This window comes from Amblyraja radiata, chromosome 7 (assembly GCF_010909765.2).
Source record: "Amblyraja radiata isolate CabotCenter1 chromosome 7, sAmbRad1.1.pri, whole genome shotgun sequence".
Lineage (NCBI taxonomy): Eukaryota > Metazoa > Chordata > Chondrichthyes > Rajiformes > Rajidae > Amblyraja > Amblyraja radiata.
Window position 1 is genome coordinate 64814530 of NC_045962.1, and position 17346 is coordinate 64831875.

General features: G+C 40.6%; 1 protein-coding gene across 1 annotated transcript in view; it reads right to left on the bottom strand.

Annotated features, from left to right (window-relative positions):
• Positions 1 to 17346, bottom strand: part of lrp1b (LDL receptor related protein 1B) — a 1292371-nt gene that overhangs the window by 497384 nt on the left and 777641 nt on the right. The window contains exons 28-31 of the mRNA XM_033023505.1: positions 14596 to 14727; positions 11085 to 11312; positions 9738 to 9912; positions 5287 to 5381 (exon numbers count right to left, since the gene is read on the bottom strand). Coding sequence (XP_032879396.1) covers positions 5287 to 5381; positions 9738 to 9912; positions 11085 to 11312; positions 14596 to 14727 — 630 coding nt within the window. The remainder of the gene's footprint in view (positions 1 to 5286; positions 5382 to 9737; positions 9913 to 11084; positions 11313 to 14595; positions 14728 to 17346) is intronic.

A 17346-nucleotide genomic window follows, 5' to 3' on the forward strand; every position in this document is an offset into this window, starting at 1 on the left:
TACAAGAGGAGATATGTTTAATATGACTTTGTATTCAGCTTGGACATTTTGGGCCAAAGGGCCTGTTCCTGTGCTGGACTGTTCAATGTTTTATGAACAAATTTGTGAGTAAGCCACAAACCTGCAATAATGTGAGAATGTCGGAGATACGCTGCAGTTTTGGAAACATATATGAAAAATAATACAAAGCTCTTCGACAGACAAATTGCACTAAACATGAGATATTGTGCCATTTGCAAATTGAAGTCCAATTCTATAATGTAATTCTGTTAACTTCAATGGAATTGATTTTTATAAGTGGGTTCAATGTGCAGCTGTGCAATATTATTGTACTGCCAACTTTGCAGGTGATAAACTATCACTGGAGAAAGGATGACCTGGATGCCTAACAATTGTTTGTTTACATTTCCCATTGTTCCCTTTTGCAGCGATTTCTTTCTTTTAGTTAACACTCTGCCTGCCACCACATCTCGGATGTGATTGTTGAGCTTTAGTCACCTCTCTGCTTTCTCTGCCACTGTTATTGCTTAAATGCTTATCAAATTTTTTACCGTTCAAATAAGAAAACATTGACGTCAAATGTCTCTCAAACCGACTGTCTATGTCCATGACATTTTTACATGTTTTAATGTTGAGCCAAAGGGCCTATTTCCATGCTGTATAACATAATGATACTATGATTCTATGAAAGAAGTTTCTATGGCAGGAGGTTCTCTAAATTGACACAATAAATTAATAAGAGCTTTGATATGAAATTTACACTGCCTCAAAAATGATTGGAATTACAGCATAAAATGATAGAAACGCATGGTAGTCATCCAGCATATGTAGAAATGCAAAGCAAATTAAAATTTCCCTTTGAACTAAATTGATCAATCTCTACTCACAAAACAGATGAAACATATTGACCTGTGCTATCACATGCTACAGTGAGAAGGTATTCTCTATAAGAGCAGCGGGATTAAAATAAACATTAGTTTTTAGAATCTAACCTTTCCAAAGCATGATGCCAGGAAATCTGTTTGTCTGCATGAGATTAAATTGCAAATCATTTAATGTGTTTCTAAATTGAATCACTATCAATGATACCTTTCCTCCATTAATTCTGCTGTATCTATTATTAAATTGACAATTGACAAGTCTGTGTGAATACGATTAAATCAGATGGAATTATATTGGTCTTCTATCCTCCCAGTATTTAGTCTTGGTTTATGCATTGCAGTGGTTTAGAATGATCACAATTTTTGCCTAAAATTATTGTACTTCCTTCGAAGGCCTTGGAAGTTTGGCGTGTCCTAACAACCATCACCAACTTCTACAGATGCACAATAGAAAGCATTTTTTTCAGGATTAATCGCAGCATGGTTTGGGAACAACTCAATCCAAGACCGCAAGAGATTTCAGATATTTGTGCATGTGGCCCAGACAATCATGCAAACCAACCTCCCTTCCATTGACACTGCCTCGGCAAGGCCACCAGCAGAATCAAGGAACAGTCTCACCCTGGTCACTTCTTCTCCCCTCTTCCATCGGACAAGAGGTAAAGAAGTTTATAAATGCATACCTCCAGATTCAGGGACAGTCTTTTCCCAGTTGTTATTAGCTAACTGGACCATGCTCTCACCATCTAGGGAGTGGTCCCAAACAGTAATCAACCTGGAGACCTTCTAACTATCACTAATCAGACTTTACCTTGCACTAGACGTGATATCCTTTATCCTGTATCTGTACACTGTGGATGGCTTGATTATAGTCATGTATAGACTTTTCACTGACTGGATAGCACACAACAAAAAAAGCTTTTCACTGTATCTTGGTACATGTGACAATAATAAACTAAACTAAGCTATTATATCCACAAAAGAATAGATCTAAAATAATATAGTACAAAAGCAAGCCTTTACTCAACGAATGGTTTCCGTACAGTGGGTTTTGAGAATGGAATTAATTCGAAGGTGGGAAAAAAAATTACATCTCTCAGAAAAAAAATCATGGCATATATCCTCGACAATCAAAAGGCTTAGAGGGTATGGTGTATACCCGCACATTACAATGATCGTTGGAGTTGTAACTTCAACCCTTGATTGAGAAAGCTCTTCCCTTGCTGCACATGAAGTAAAGTGGTTATAAGGCAACGGATTCATCCTACCACAACCAGTGAGCAGTGGTGAACTACTACCTACCTCATTAGTGACCCTCTGACTAGCCTTGATTGGACTTGCTGACTTCAGTTTGCACTAAACATTATTCCCTTATCATGTATCGAAACACTGTAAATGACTCGATTGCAATCATGTTTTGTCTTTCTGCTGACTGGTTAGCATGCAACAAAAGCTTTTCACTGTACCTCGGTACACGTGACGATAAATTAAACTAAACTAAAGCATGTCATTGATGGGTAACGTAACGAGTGTTTGAGTTTTACTTTGGTTCCAGATTTAGACAATGGGAAGACAGCAGGAATGCAATATTAAAGAGGAGAATCTGCCACGACCAAATGGAATTAAAGGAGCAAAAGGCCTAATTTGGTTATTTTCCATAGGTTCCATAGATTCCGGATGTGGCGGCGCTGTGATACAGCTGCGGCTCGCCTGCAGTCTGTCTGTTTTTACTTTTTGTGTTGTTTTTTTTGTCTAGTTTAGTATTTATTTTGGTTATTAGGTGGTGTTATGTGTGTGGGGGGAGGGTGAAACAGAGCTTTCTGTCTCTCCCTTCGGGGGAATGCGACTTTTTGTCGTATCCCCCTTCTCTTCCCCCGTCTGCGCTGAGGCCTAATGGCGGAGCTGGCGGCCTCCAACCTGCGACCGACCTCGAGGGTCCGGAGGTAGAGCCAGCCAGGACTCACCAACGCGAGGCTGGCCGTCTTCGAGCTGTGGCGACGTCCGGGTAGCGGCACGACTCGGCGCTCCGGTGAGGGCGGACGGTGTGGGGCTGAGACGCTGCCGTGTGGGCGGACCGGCTCCCGGCTGGAAGGTGCTCTCGTGGGGGCAGCCCGGTGCGGGGCTGAGACGCTGCCTTGTGGGCGGCCCGGTGCGGGGCGGAGACGGTGCTACGGCGGCTGAGGCGGCGTTCTGGCGGCGGCGACCTGGATCCGGGGCTCGGCCGCGGGCCAGTGGAGGACAATGTCGGGAGCTCGCAGGTCACAGGCTGGTGCCTGTTTTCCGGAGCACCCGTTGCAACAGCTGCGGGCAGCTTCGACCACCCCCGGGCCGCGGAGCTTGAACCGCGGGACTGATGCCATCGCCCGGTGGGGTATCGCCTCGGCGCAGAGGGAGAAGAGGAGGGAAGAGACAGTAACTCTAAGACTTTTGCCTCCATCACAGTGAGGAGGTGTTTGGTGAACTCACTGTGGTGGATGTTAATTTGTGTTTATTGTGTTTTGTTATTATTACATGTATGGCTGCAGGCAACAGCATTTCGTTCAGACCAAAAGGTCTGAATGACAAATAAAGGATTCAATTCAATTCAATTAATTGCTAGGTTTGGCAATGTACCTTGCCAAAACTAGATTGACTCCTGTCATAATTCTGAATCGAATAAATCTCTAAATACTAGAACAGCTTTTATTTTAAGACTGCCAAGTTATAAGCAGTACCCTGCATCTGTAAGTTAGTTCTGCTGGCTTTTATAAAAGGGAATTCTGCATGGAGAATAAAACATATATTCATTACTATTTTGTATGTTTTGTGGTACCAATCAAGAACAAATCCTTCTATCTTCCCCTCAAGCACATTATTTTAACAGAATCCCATGTTTCCACCTGTTCTGCCACTCCAGAAAATTAAATTAATCCAAGTTATATTCAATCTGCACATCGACTTAGTCTGGCTAGGCCTCTTTATATTGTTTGAAATGAATGAATACAATTACCTGCCATGTTCAATTTCATGCCATTGGCAAATTTAAAAAACTTATAGAAATGAGAAATGAATGGCTAGGCTAGATACATTACCTCCGATTATTCCTCATCAAAGAAACAAATTATTGTTTCATGTGCATGAAATAGATCAAACAGTTGACATTACTGCACAAAAAGCTGAATTATTTTCCCTCAGTAGTGTTTTGAGGAGAAACAGTTCATGGAATTGATCCTAACATGTGTGAAATTAAACTTATACTTCAGAAAAAGATTCTTATTTGCCAAATGTTCTTACAACTAAATTTAACTAAGCTTATTTCCTGCAGTAATTCTTGGTTGCTGTAAATTGCAACTTTGTAAGTTTTAATTCGTAAACTAGACCAAGTGCAGACCCGTTGGGTCTGTTCCCCGATCGTGCGGTTGAGGGGGGCATGTGGCGTCACACACATTAACCACCCCGCCTCCACACACACTAACTACCCCCTCCCCACCCCCCCGCACACTACGTTGGGTTTGCAGTGGGAGGGAGGGAGGGAGGGAGGGGGTAGAGGGAAGGAGGATGGGGATAGGATGGGGTAGAGAGAGGGAGAGGGCGGACCTGAACTCGGTGAGTGGGTGGCTCGGACGGGGCCGATCTCGGGCGGCATGGAGAGCCTCGGCAGCTCTCGCGTGACGATTCCCCGTGTCCCTGCTTTCAATGGAGGAATTTTAGGTTTCCCAGAGGGAGCAATGCCCCGCGCGACAATAACTGCTGCCGCCATGTTGTGACCTCCGGTGACCTTCCAATCTGTGGATCATTTTGAGAACGGGGAGGGGGGGTGGTGGGGTGGAGTGAGCGGGCGGGCGGGCGCGGGAGTCCAGCGTACTTGTGTTGGGCGCAGGGCTTTAGTTGGGAGGCGTGGCGCGAGCGTACTTGTGTTGGGCACGGGGCTTTAGTCCACAGTGGCAGGGGCGGGGCCAGGATGCAGGTGGGCCTGGATTGGTCGGCATGTGGGCATTGTGACATCAGCAGCTGGTGAGTGCCGTTTAAAAATATGAGTTTTGTGATCAATTTTATTCAAAATCTGGGGAAATAATTGACCAAGGAGTGGATTTCTGGTCTCATGTTAAATCCCTACAGAAATGGTAAAAATCTCTGCGTTTTTGCGTCTGGTTTTCGAGGAGATAAGTTTCACATGCAAAATAACACACACATCCACACGCACGCACACACACACACACACACACACACACACACACACACACACACACACACACACACACACACACACACACACACACACACACACACACACACACACACAGAGTTTTAAAAGTATATAGATAGATAGATGTATTTCTTTTACATACAGCACAAAATATTACAGCTCTGGAAGTCACGATTATGGAATAAATTCAAACTTGAAAATAATTAATGTTTGAATTACCAACAGGCTGTCTTTGATTCATAAAAAGATTCTTGATGTTGCTTCCATCCAGGTTTGCTGAGCTGATGTTGTTTCCATCGATCCAATAGAGTGTCCTGTAAGAGAGGAAACATGATACACAATGTAAATTTCAAAACTAACGTGCAGGTCATTATTATAACTCTCTGAAATACAATAGACAATAGGTGCAGGAGTAGTCCATTCGGCCCTAAGAGCCAGCACTGCCATTCAATGTGATCATGGCTGATCATCCCCAATCAGTATCCCGTTCCTGCCTTCTGCCCATATCCCCTGACTCCACTAACTTTAAGAGCCCTATCTAGCTCTCTCTTGAAAGTATCCAGAGAACCGGCCTCCACCCCCCTCGGAGGCAGAGAATTCCACACTCACAACTCTCTGTGAGAAAAAGTGTTTCCTCGTCTCCGTTCTAAATGGCTAACCCTTATTCTTAAACTGTGGCCCCTGGTTCTGGACTCCCCCAACATCGGGAACATGTGTCCTGCCTCTAGCGTGTCCAAACCCTTAATAATCTTATATGTTTCAATAAGATCCCTTCTCATCATTCGGAACTCCAGAGTGTACACACCCAGCCGCTCCATTCTCTCAGCTCATGACAGTCCCGCCATCCCAGGAATTAACCTTGTAAACCTACGCAGCACTCCCTCAATAGCAAGAGTGTCCTTCCTCAAATTAGGGGACCAAAACTGCACACAATACTCCAGGTGTGGTCTCACTAGGGCTCTATACAACTGTAGAAGGACCTCTTTGCTCCTATACTCAACTTCTCTTGTTATAAAGGCCAACATGCCATTCGCTTTCTTCACTGCCTGCTCTACCTGCATGCTTACTTACATTGACTGATGAACAAGGACACCCAGATCCCGTTGTACTTCCCCTATTCCCAACTTGACACCATTTAGAGAGTACTCTTCCTTCCTGTTTTTGCTACCAAAGTGGATAGCCTCACATTTATCCACATTAAACTGCATCTGCCATGAATCTGCCCACTCACCCAACCTGTCCAAGTCACCCTGCATTCTCATAGCATCCTCCTCACAGTTCACTGCCATCCAGCTTTGTGTCATTTGCAAATGTTACTTTCAATCCCTTCATCTAAATCATTGATGTATATTCTAAATAGTTGTGGTCCCAGCACCGAGCCTTGCGGTACCCCACTAGTCACTGCCTGCCATTCTGAAAGGGACCCGTTAATCCCTACACTTTGTTTCCTGTCTGCCAACCAATTTTCTATCCACGTCAGCACTCTATCCCCAATGTGATGTGCCCTAATTTTGCCCACTAATCTCCTATGTGGGACCTTATCAAAAGCTTTCTGAAAGTCCAGGTTCACGACATCCCCTTGTCCATTTTCCTAGTTGCATCCTCAAAAAATTCCAGAAGATTAGTCAAGCATGGTTTCCCCTTCGTTAATCCATGCTGACTCGGACCGATCCTGTTACTGCTATCGAAATGTGCAAGCTATTTCATCTTTTATAATTGACCCCAGCATCTTCTTCACCACCGATGTCAGGCTAACTGGTCTATAATTCCCTGTTTTCTCTCTCCCGCCTTTCTGAAAAAGTGGGATAACATTAGCTACCCTCCAATCCACAGGAACTGATCTTGAATCTATAGAACATTGGGAAATGATCACCAATGCGTCCACGATTTCTAGAGCCACTTGCTTAAGTACCCTGGGATGCAGACCATCAGGCCCTGGGGATTTAACAGCCTTCAGTCCCATCAGTCTACCCAACACCATTTCCTGCCTAATGTGGATTTCCTTCAGTTCCTCCATCACCCCAGATCCTCTGGCTACTAGTATATCAGGAAGATTCGTTGTGTCCTCCTTAGTGAAGACGGATCCAAAGTACCTGTTCAACTCATCTCCCATTTCCTTGTCCCCATAATAAATGCACCTTTTTCAGTCTTCAAGGGTCCAACTTTGGTCTTAACTATTATTTTTCTCTTCACATACCTAAATAAGCTTTTAGTATCCTCCTTTATATTCTTGGCTAGCTTATCTTCGTACCTCATCTTTTCTCCCCGTATTGCTTTTTTAATTATCTTCTGTTGTTCTTTAAACATTACCCAATCCTCTTGCTTCCCGCTCATCTTTGATACATTGTACTTCTCTTTTATTTGTATACTGTCTCTGACATCCCTGTCAGCCACGGCCGCCCCTTACTCCCCTTGGAATCTTTCTTCCTCTTTGGAATGAACTGATCCTGCACCTTCTGTATTGTTCCCAGAAATACTTGCCATTGTTGTTCCACTGTCATACCTGCTAGGGTATCACTTTTGACCTGGACTTGCTTTTTGGTTGTATCATAATAAATCCTCCCAGATTAACTTTCATGATTAATTATTTGGGGCAGATGGTGGTAATCATTTGCTATAGCAAATGAGATTAATTAAAAAGTAGCTATAAGACATTAAATGTTATTTTGGGGGACCTGGTTTTGAAATTGTATTCAAAAACATTTAGTGGACCTGAAGATAGACACAAAAAGCTGGAGTAACTAAGTTGGTCAGTCAGCATCTCTAGAGAAAAGGCTTTTTCCTGGCCTTTTCTTCAGAGATGCTGCCTGACCTGCTGAGTTACTCCAGCTTTTGTATCTATCTTCGCTTTAAACCGACATTTGCAGTTCCTTTCCACATATTTAATAGACCTGGATGGTGTTGGAATGACAAAAAAAAAATCATGGTACTATTTCCCTCAAATTTATACAATATTCTAATTGTGCTCTTGCCGTTCTTGGAACAATATTCTGTCATTTTGTAACCCAAGGTAGTGACAGTTTCAACATACAGACCATAGTAATCATCACCAAAGACAGCAAGCTCTCAAATAAATAGACAAAATAAATTGATGCCCCATTTACTTTCATAATGAAAAATATTAGCATTATATACATCTGCAATAAATATGACTGATAATATTTTGGCCCCAATTTATTTCAAAATATTTATGTTATCAAGGGTTGTCATCATCATTCCTAATATTAGTTTGGTGAATGAAAATATTTACATTCTTCAATGACTTAAAAAAATATTACATTACTACAAAACTCCTGTGGTCGTTTTCACAGGGAGTTGAAATAAATATTTTATTTCAGAATAACAGTGCAGTGTGACAACCCTCCCAGAGTCTTGTACATGGAGTAAGGAGTGGACTTTACAATGGTTATCCTGGGAATGGATTCTCCAACTCTGTCAATTTTTCCCATGAAAGCAGAAAATCAGTTGTTACATTAAAACCAGAGAGGGGAAGAAGTTGGATTAATTTGAGAATACTGATATGACCTTATGCGAGATTTATGCGAGACTCCAATTAAATGATTGGATGGTGTTTTTTTTTGTACATTGATTGAACGCTACAGATTTTGAGAGTGCAATGAGATGATGGAAGATTGATTGGTAGGTGGGAGTGAAGTGGTGTCCAGAATATGAGGAATTAGATGAAGCAGCCCTTGAGGATGGGAAGATGTGCAAGGCCCTTGCAGGAAGTGTGATCATTGAGCTAGCCTGATGCAGAAATAAATAGGGCAATGTGCTAGGACACTAGATGAAACACCAATCACTGTACTGCAAAGATAGACACAAAATGCTGGAGTAACGCAGCAGGACAGGCAGCATCTCCAGAGAGAAGGAATGGGTGACATTTTGGGTCGAGACCCTTCTTCAGATGTCAACTAAACCCTGCCCAGACCCTGTAAAGTATCACGAGATTTTGCAGATAGATTTGTGTGTGTGTGTGTGTGTGTCTGTGGGGGGGGGGGGGGGGGGGGTAGTGGGGGGGGGGGGGGGACAGAAAATGTGAAGAAAAAAAACAGAGATGCAGTTTGGAGCAAAGATGGGTGAGACTAATCATTTCGGTATTCCGGTTATTTTCCACAAAGGTTACAGTCTATTTCCCCATGAGAGCTTTATAAACCCACTGTCCCATGATGTACAATGAACCATACTTAATGATACTGGGTGATGCTGGCAGATGATGTGATACGATCTTTTTTTAGCATCCTGCAGATTAGGTCGAATTGTTAAAATCCCCCATAAATGAAAACTAACAAAAATCTAGTAATGCTGGAAATCTGAAATAAAAAAAACAGAAACTGCTACAAACATTCAGCAGTTCAGACAGCAACTGATTGTTCCACTGAGATTTTCAACCATTTTCTATTTTTATTTTTACTTAAATTTCTGACCTTGATCTTGGGAGGTGAAGAGGGTTTTTTTTTTTTTCTTCCTTGTTTAATGCTGATGCTTGCAATGCAGTTGGTCTTACCATATAAGTGTTGCAGTTTCACCTACAATTGCACTGTTTGACCAATTCAAGCACAGAATCATGCTTGAGCAGCTTATATAGTTACAATAATTCTACCAGTTTGAACATTGAATTCTTATATTGGTTTGTTCTCTGCAGTAAGATGATTTTTACAATAGCTTACCCTTTTAGTGGGTGCACCACTAAACACTGTGGGTGATCAAGTCCATGAATTATAGAAGTCCGCAGGGAGCCATTTAATCTTGCAACATTTATCTGGGCTTCTTCTAAATCTGAACTTGTCCAATATAAGTTTCTAGAAACCCAGTCCACTGCAATTGCATGAGCATATGGCAGGTCTAAAAAACAAAGAAAAACATTTGGTACTTGAATATAGTTGCTCAAAAATCACAAATCAATCTCAAAAGATGAGGTGGAGCGACTTGAATGGGATAATGTCTCATTAATGCACTCTGCACCAACTCCGTGCCTTTGTGTCTATGAAACTAGGATGTTGTGCTTCATTTCATGGGTGGCACAGCAGCACTGAGATGGAGCTGCTGCCTCACAGTGCCAGAGATCAGAGTTTGATTCGAACTACGAGTATCGTCTGTGTGGAGTTTGTAAGTTCTTCCCGTGATTCTATGTTTGTCTCCATGTTTGTTTGTGCCTGATTTGAATAAATTCACACACTTTAATTTGCCCTCTTTTGCAGTACAATTTCAACAGCCATTAAAAGAATAAAGGAAGAGGCATTGAGCTCTGGGCTATCAGGGTTAAATCCATGCATGGATAAAGGTCACCTGTTGTGTTCACCACCGCGTATTTAATTCCACTGATTTCAACAGAACAATGCTATTGACATTTTTTTGTCTACATTACATTTGAACTAATTTTCAATTGATAAATACTTTAAAAAAAGTATAAACAAATCATTACCAATCTTCTGAATTTCCAGAAATAGGTTTGAATCATAAAATCATTTCCTATTTTGTTTCTGCTGTTCTACAAAATTATACTTCAGAAATACATTTACAACAATTTTTACCCTATGTCTTTCTGTAAACACATTGCTCCCAAGCAGTCCCATGTGAATAACACTTTCACATTTAACTCAGTATTGAATGGATTTCAAGCTTGATCGCATCCAACAGCACATCCTGCAGGGGTCACTGAATAGCAAACAAAGCAGCATGATTTTATTTTCCTAACCCTTGATGTATAATTGGCTGCATTCACCATTTAGGATAGATCTAATTTAGATTGAATGCTAAATGGCCTTTGAAATGACCCAACATTTTCTCCAGGGATGGATAAAAATGGCTGGGTTTTCCTCAGATTTGCCAAAACCCATGAGTATAAAAAAAACCATCTCCATCATTGCCTTTTTCTAAACCCAATATTTCTGCACAAACAAGAATTATCAGGATAAACTGAATGCACACTCGGGAGTGGCTTCCTTGCATAAAAAAAGTTTCAACAGTGCAAATCTTTTGCTTGTGTATTAATTTCATTTTTAATTTCTGCTTACCTGCTGAGACCACAGTTTCTATTGCCGTGCCATTTATAAAGGCTCGCTTTATAAATCGCGGCTTTAAATCAGACCAGTAAATTCGCTCCTCTGATGCATCAAAATCAATGGTTTTAACTTGACTGATATCCGGATCAGTAAATGGTGTTATGTAGTTGTAATATGGATTATCAACATCAACTCCACGAATCTCGGAATTTCTTGAATAGATTAAAAATTCCTTTTGCTCTGCACAGAATAATACAATGTTTTAATGTTTACTCCAGCTTCTGTTTAATGGTTGAGTTTTGTTAGTGTTTTAAAAACAAAGCAATATCCAGTAAAATAATCAGACATCATGAATACTTAAATGTTTTCCTCTCTGAATTAAAAATATTTTAAATACCATTCAAATCTTGCCACATTTTAATTAATTATCTGTCAAATATATATATATATATACCTTGAAACTCCTTACATATGATAATAAAATAAATCATGGCTACATTGGTACAACTTATTTTTTCCTCTCATTTTATTGAAAGTCTGCAAGGCAAATAACTGAACTTCCATTTAATTAACTTTGAGCAAAAGACTGGTCTGGTTGCTGTGAGGAGAAATATTGAAAATCTATTCAAAAAATACATGCTCAGAAATTCTACAAAGCTTTTGGTGAAATGTGGAAGGTGAAGATAAAATTTACTGAAACTGCAAGTTAGGATGCTTATGAATCAATACAATTTAAATCCACTAACCAGCAAAGGATTAATCAGCCATCTCTTTCAATATTTATTATTTTGAAGTTTTACATATCTAATGTATGACATGCCAATATATTAAAATTGTGTATTTATAGATTACATTTCAAGACCCATGAGGAATATCTCAAAGCCATTGAAATGAATTTTTAATTGAAGTCACTGTTAAAAATTGAAGGATAAATCTTGTCCTGCTCATGGGTTGTATGCTCAGTTCCTTTTTCTACTCCTAGTACACACCTGATTTTGTGTTGGCTGAATCAAGAACAATGAGCCTCATGTCATGGTCTCAGGACATGTCACCATATGCCCTGAGACATTAGCAGAACTATTCACCACATGTTATCAGGACTATCAAAGCCACCACAGCCAGACATAAAAACAGGTTTTTTCCATGTGCAGTAGCTCTACTCAATAACCAAAAGTCTGTAGCCTCCTTTAGCTCTGGTATTTTATTTCATTCACATGTTTAAACTATAATGTTTTATTATTAATGTTTAATGTTTTATGTGTCATTCCTTATTGTTACTATATGTTGTGTTGTTACTTGCAAGTGGAGCACCAAAGCAAATTCCTTGTACGTGTGCATACTTGGCCAATAAACATTCATTCATTCATTCATTCATTCATTCATTCATTCATTCATTCATTCATTCATTCATAACAATAACAAGACAATATAGATGGTTGTTAGCCGAAGGATGTGAGGGGATGTACAATCTCCTGCTCACAATATAGCTACTTCGAAATGATGGGCACCTTCAAGTTCCTCAGCAATGCATATCACTAGTGACCTAAATTGGTCCCTTCACGCATGTGGTGATCATGAAGATTCAGCATGTCCATGAGGATTCTCTTGATCTTCTACAGATGCACTGCAGAAAGTATTCTGATGGGATTCATCGGAACCTGGAATGGCAACTGCTCTGTTCTTAACTGCCTGAACCCGCAGAGCATGGTGAATGCAGCTGTCTGTCACAGACCATCACTTCCTTCCATCCAGTCTATCTTTATGGTACTTTGCATCAATAAGACTGGAAGTATTGTCAAGTATTTTTACCACCCTGTAGTGCTTTGGGCATTACTGGAATAGTGCCTTCCCCACTGCTATCAGACTACCAAACCATTCACTTATTTCACAACCACCTTCTGCAGCCACTTCAGTGTACTCTTAAGGGCCTGCCCCACTTATGTGTCCTTGGCACGCAAATTACACGACCTCGTGGTCGCGTTGAGGCGCACGGGCATTGTATGGCCGCGCGGGGCCGGGTCCCATGGAGAAGCGCGGAGGGGTATGTAGTTGTGCGCGACATCACGCGGGGCTCCGAAATTTTTTTTGCGAACAAAATCTTCGCGCGCCAACGGCCTGTCGCGTAACTGATGGCTAAAGTGGGACAGGCCCAAGACCCTGGCGCAATGCAACGTCTCACCTGCAACAGCAGCAGAAACAGGCAAACGATCGCCAAACTCGGCCTGGGGCTCACGGCTGTTGCAGTCCGGATCCGCCCCCACTTCTACTCCCAGACACGAGGTTGCGTAATTTGCGTGCCAAGGACACATAAGTGGGACAGGCCCTTTACTCTTATCTTCACCACATTTAATATTTCCATGATTGTACTTCACTGTTCTTTTGCACTTCAATCTGGCACTTGCATTGTGAACAAGAAATTTATTGTACCCTAGTTCATAGAAACATAGAAACATAGAAAATAGGTGCAGGAGTAGGCCATTCAGCCATTCGAGCCTGCACCGCCATTCAATATGATCCATACCCCCTGATCCCTTTAGCCACAAGGGCCACATCTAACTCCCTCTTAAAAATAGCCAATGAATTGGCCTCAACTACCTTCTGTGGCAGAGAATTCCACAGATTCACCACTCTCTGTGTGAAAAAAGTTTTTCTCATCTCGGTCCTAAAAGACTTCCCCCTTATCCTTAAACAGTGACCCCTTGTTCTGGACTTCCCCAACATCGGAAACAATCTTCCTGCATCTAGCCTGTCCAACCCCTTAAGAATTTTGCACGTTTCTATAAAATCCCCCCTCAATCTTCTAAATTCTAGCAAGTACAAGCCGAGTCTATCCAGTCTTTCTTCATATGAAAGTCCTGACATCCCAGGAATCAGTCTGGTGAACCTTCTCTGCACTCCATCTATGCCAAGAATGTCTTTCCTCAGATTAGGAGACCAAAACTGTACGCAATACTCCAGGTGTGGACTCACCAAGACCCTGTATAACTGCAGTAGAACCGCATATGAACTGATCTGAATCTGGTTGACATGGAAAAGGTTCCTCTTGGTTAACGAGAACTATTCACCACAGCAAAAAGCACAGTGCAAATGTCCTTATCTTCCAACAAGTGGAGCTGTATTGGTGCAATTTGGTGCAAAGGAAAGGGAGTTGAGAGATTATTTGCAAATGATAATTTTGTCAACTTTCAATGCTATTCAATGAAAACAAATATGCTATTGAGTTGTATGGAAGGAATTATGAGGTTTCTGTCCTTTCTTTATACCTACTACACATCATTAATATAATTGGCATGCATGCATGATTGACTTCACTCTCAGCATACCAAAAAAATACCACTTCTTTGGTTCATGTTTGACTCCAAGTTTGAGTCCAGCACAAATAAAACAGCTTTTTTTTTTAACAAATATGTTAATAAATAATGCAGTCGCCCACAGATGCAAGGCAGGAGCTTCACAGTAGTACTACATTCTGAAAATCATTTATCGAGCTATATTTTGATGTGACAGATTTTCAGGCACTTACCATAGCAGTTCTTCTCATCGGGGGCCAGTTTCATTAGATGAGGACACGTACAAGCAGCAGTTCCATTGTAATTAATCAGGCACAAATGAGAACATGGCCCTTTGCCATTATTAGACTCACAAGGATTTGGTGCTGTAATTATAAACACAACTTCAATTAATTATCAAATTTCCCTGTTTCAGTAATTATCCAGCATAAAAGCATAAATAACAATTGCAATATTCCAACTAAAACTGAGATGTTGCCTAGGTAATAAATTGCATAAATGGTGACAATGCCAGTATGGTCATATGGAGTTTATTAGTCAGAAAATATCAAGTATAGTAAAAGCTCCCATGAATAAATCAGTCATAAAAGGTTATCTTGGAATCTCAACCAAATAATTTTTTTTGACCAGAATGCAATGTCAAATAAGATTTTTCCTTAATCTTTTATCCCATAATTTGGGATCACATCAAATTTATGAAATAGGTACATTGTAAGTTGTTGGCATTTTTCTTTAAATCATTAACTTAAAAATGATTTCATTCCATTGATCAGTTAATAAAGTTTGTTTAAATAGGGTGCCAATTAAAGTGCCTATAAAAGCAGTCAGCATATAATGGAGTTATTATGGTAGACAAAAGTGCTGGAGAAACTCAGCGGGTGCAACAGCATCTATGGAGCGAAGGAAACAGGCAACGTTTCGGGCCGAAACTTCACTATTACTTGGTATGCAACAAATGAGAAACTTTTGGCCATTTGTGAATTAGTAATTCATATCATTCAGTGACCATTATCACATAAATTTCCATATCTTAAAAAAAAAACATATACATAGATAACTGGGAGAAATAAAAATGTGTATTTGTGTACATATCTACAGAACTAAAGTGAAAACAATTCCAAGTGATCGAATTAACAGGTGCAAAAGTTTATTTTTTTAAATCTGCAATGAATTTAGAAAACAATGACAATTCTCAGTTGTTAAGCAATCACCTATGAGGAGAGAAATAGTTAACATCTCAGAATGGAACTAAACTGGCTGAATTTGCATGCATATTATACTAATTGTCACGAGCATATTCAAAAGTGGTCAAAAAACAACTTTGAAATGTACTCTCTATTTTTCTTACATTCGCACAACAGCAATTTGACAACATATCATTATTTGCATTTTAATTGGTCAACGTAGGACAAGGGAATCTTTTATGTGCACCAGGCAGAGCAGAGGGTATCTCAGTTTTACATTTCAGCCTGCCACAGGCATCTATAATATTGCATCATTCCTTCAGTACAAAACTGGATCATGAGCCCTTTCTGATTAAGAATTGATATAATTTCTAGTGAACCATGGATGGCACTAAGGCACCTAATATTCTCCGCCAGATTGTACGAGTAAGGTTATGGAATTTCAGGCCTACAACCGGAGGATGGGTTTAGTTTTCATGTTATAGAGTTTCCTTTTTGATATGTCTCCCATTTCTGAGTTGGGAAAATTAATGACATTGCAACCAGTCGGGCAAAGAGAATGGTGATGCAGGGAGTTTTGATCCTGGGTGGGCTGGAGGAGGGACAGTCAGCATGTTGTTGTGTATAGACTGGAGGTAGTTTATGGTTAGATTTGACCACAGACAAATTTGGATTTCAAAATCCAACTCCAAGTTTAGACAAGGTTGGAGTTCAGACCAAAACTGGGAAGAAAGGTAGCTAACTTGAGATGGAAAAGCAAATCAAATATGTAGTGATTGGGCTGGAGTGAAGTATATATTTGCCAAACAACAAAAGCATCCAAGATGTATCCTGGTGCAAAAAGTTGCATCACTATTGGGAATTTAAATATATATTAGATTCTTACAACAGCATGCCTATTGCTCATCAGATGGTAAACACAAGGATCGATTAACAAATCTGGGGTGAGGGTGGAGCTGTTGAAGGATTGGGAGCTTGTTTTCTAATAGTCCTGGAGAAAGTTACTACCAATGCACCTTTAAGTAAAGTTTCTTCCCACTGGGTACATATCAGACAGCAGGGAACCTTTCATCTGGGTAGCTTCACAAAGCTGAAAATTATTGAACTGAGCAAGCTGCTACCCTTGAGACTACTGGCCTACTGCCAATTCTCATTTCCCCATTCACAAAGGATATGAGTGGCTCCAGTTCCCTCTATCATTGACTGGTCTTTTTAAGCCTTTAATATAGTTAATGTAAAAATATTTTTAAGAATTTAAATTTCAGTTAATTTCTCCCAAAATGTGGTGGTCCAGATTTTGCTGAAAAATATTGGAACATCCATGCATAATTATTGGCGTTTGGTCCACTTGAGTTTCCCACGGTCGAATCCTTGAACTGGTGGCAACTGCTTTTAGCTAATTCTCTGACACATTTTCAACATTAGACTCATTGCAGAGCATAGGAAAGTGAGGTTGTCAAGATTCTCCACCCCTCATTGCAAGCAATCCACTTAAATCACATGTGTGGGAAGGAACTGCAGATGCTGATTTAAACCGACGATAGACAGAAAATGCTGGAGGTACTCAGCAGGACAGGCAGCATCTCCGAAGAGAAGGAAGAAATGTCACCCATTCCTTCTCTCAAGAGGTGCTGCCTGTCTCGCTTAGTTACTCCAGCATTTTGTGTCTATCTTCCACTTAAATCACATGTTCGATTAAACCCTATTTAGGTGCTTTCTTGTCTCCATTGACTGCAAATGGAAAATTAATGTGCATGTTTGCATTTTTTAAGTTTTTAATGCCTTAAATATATATGTGTT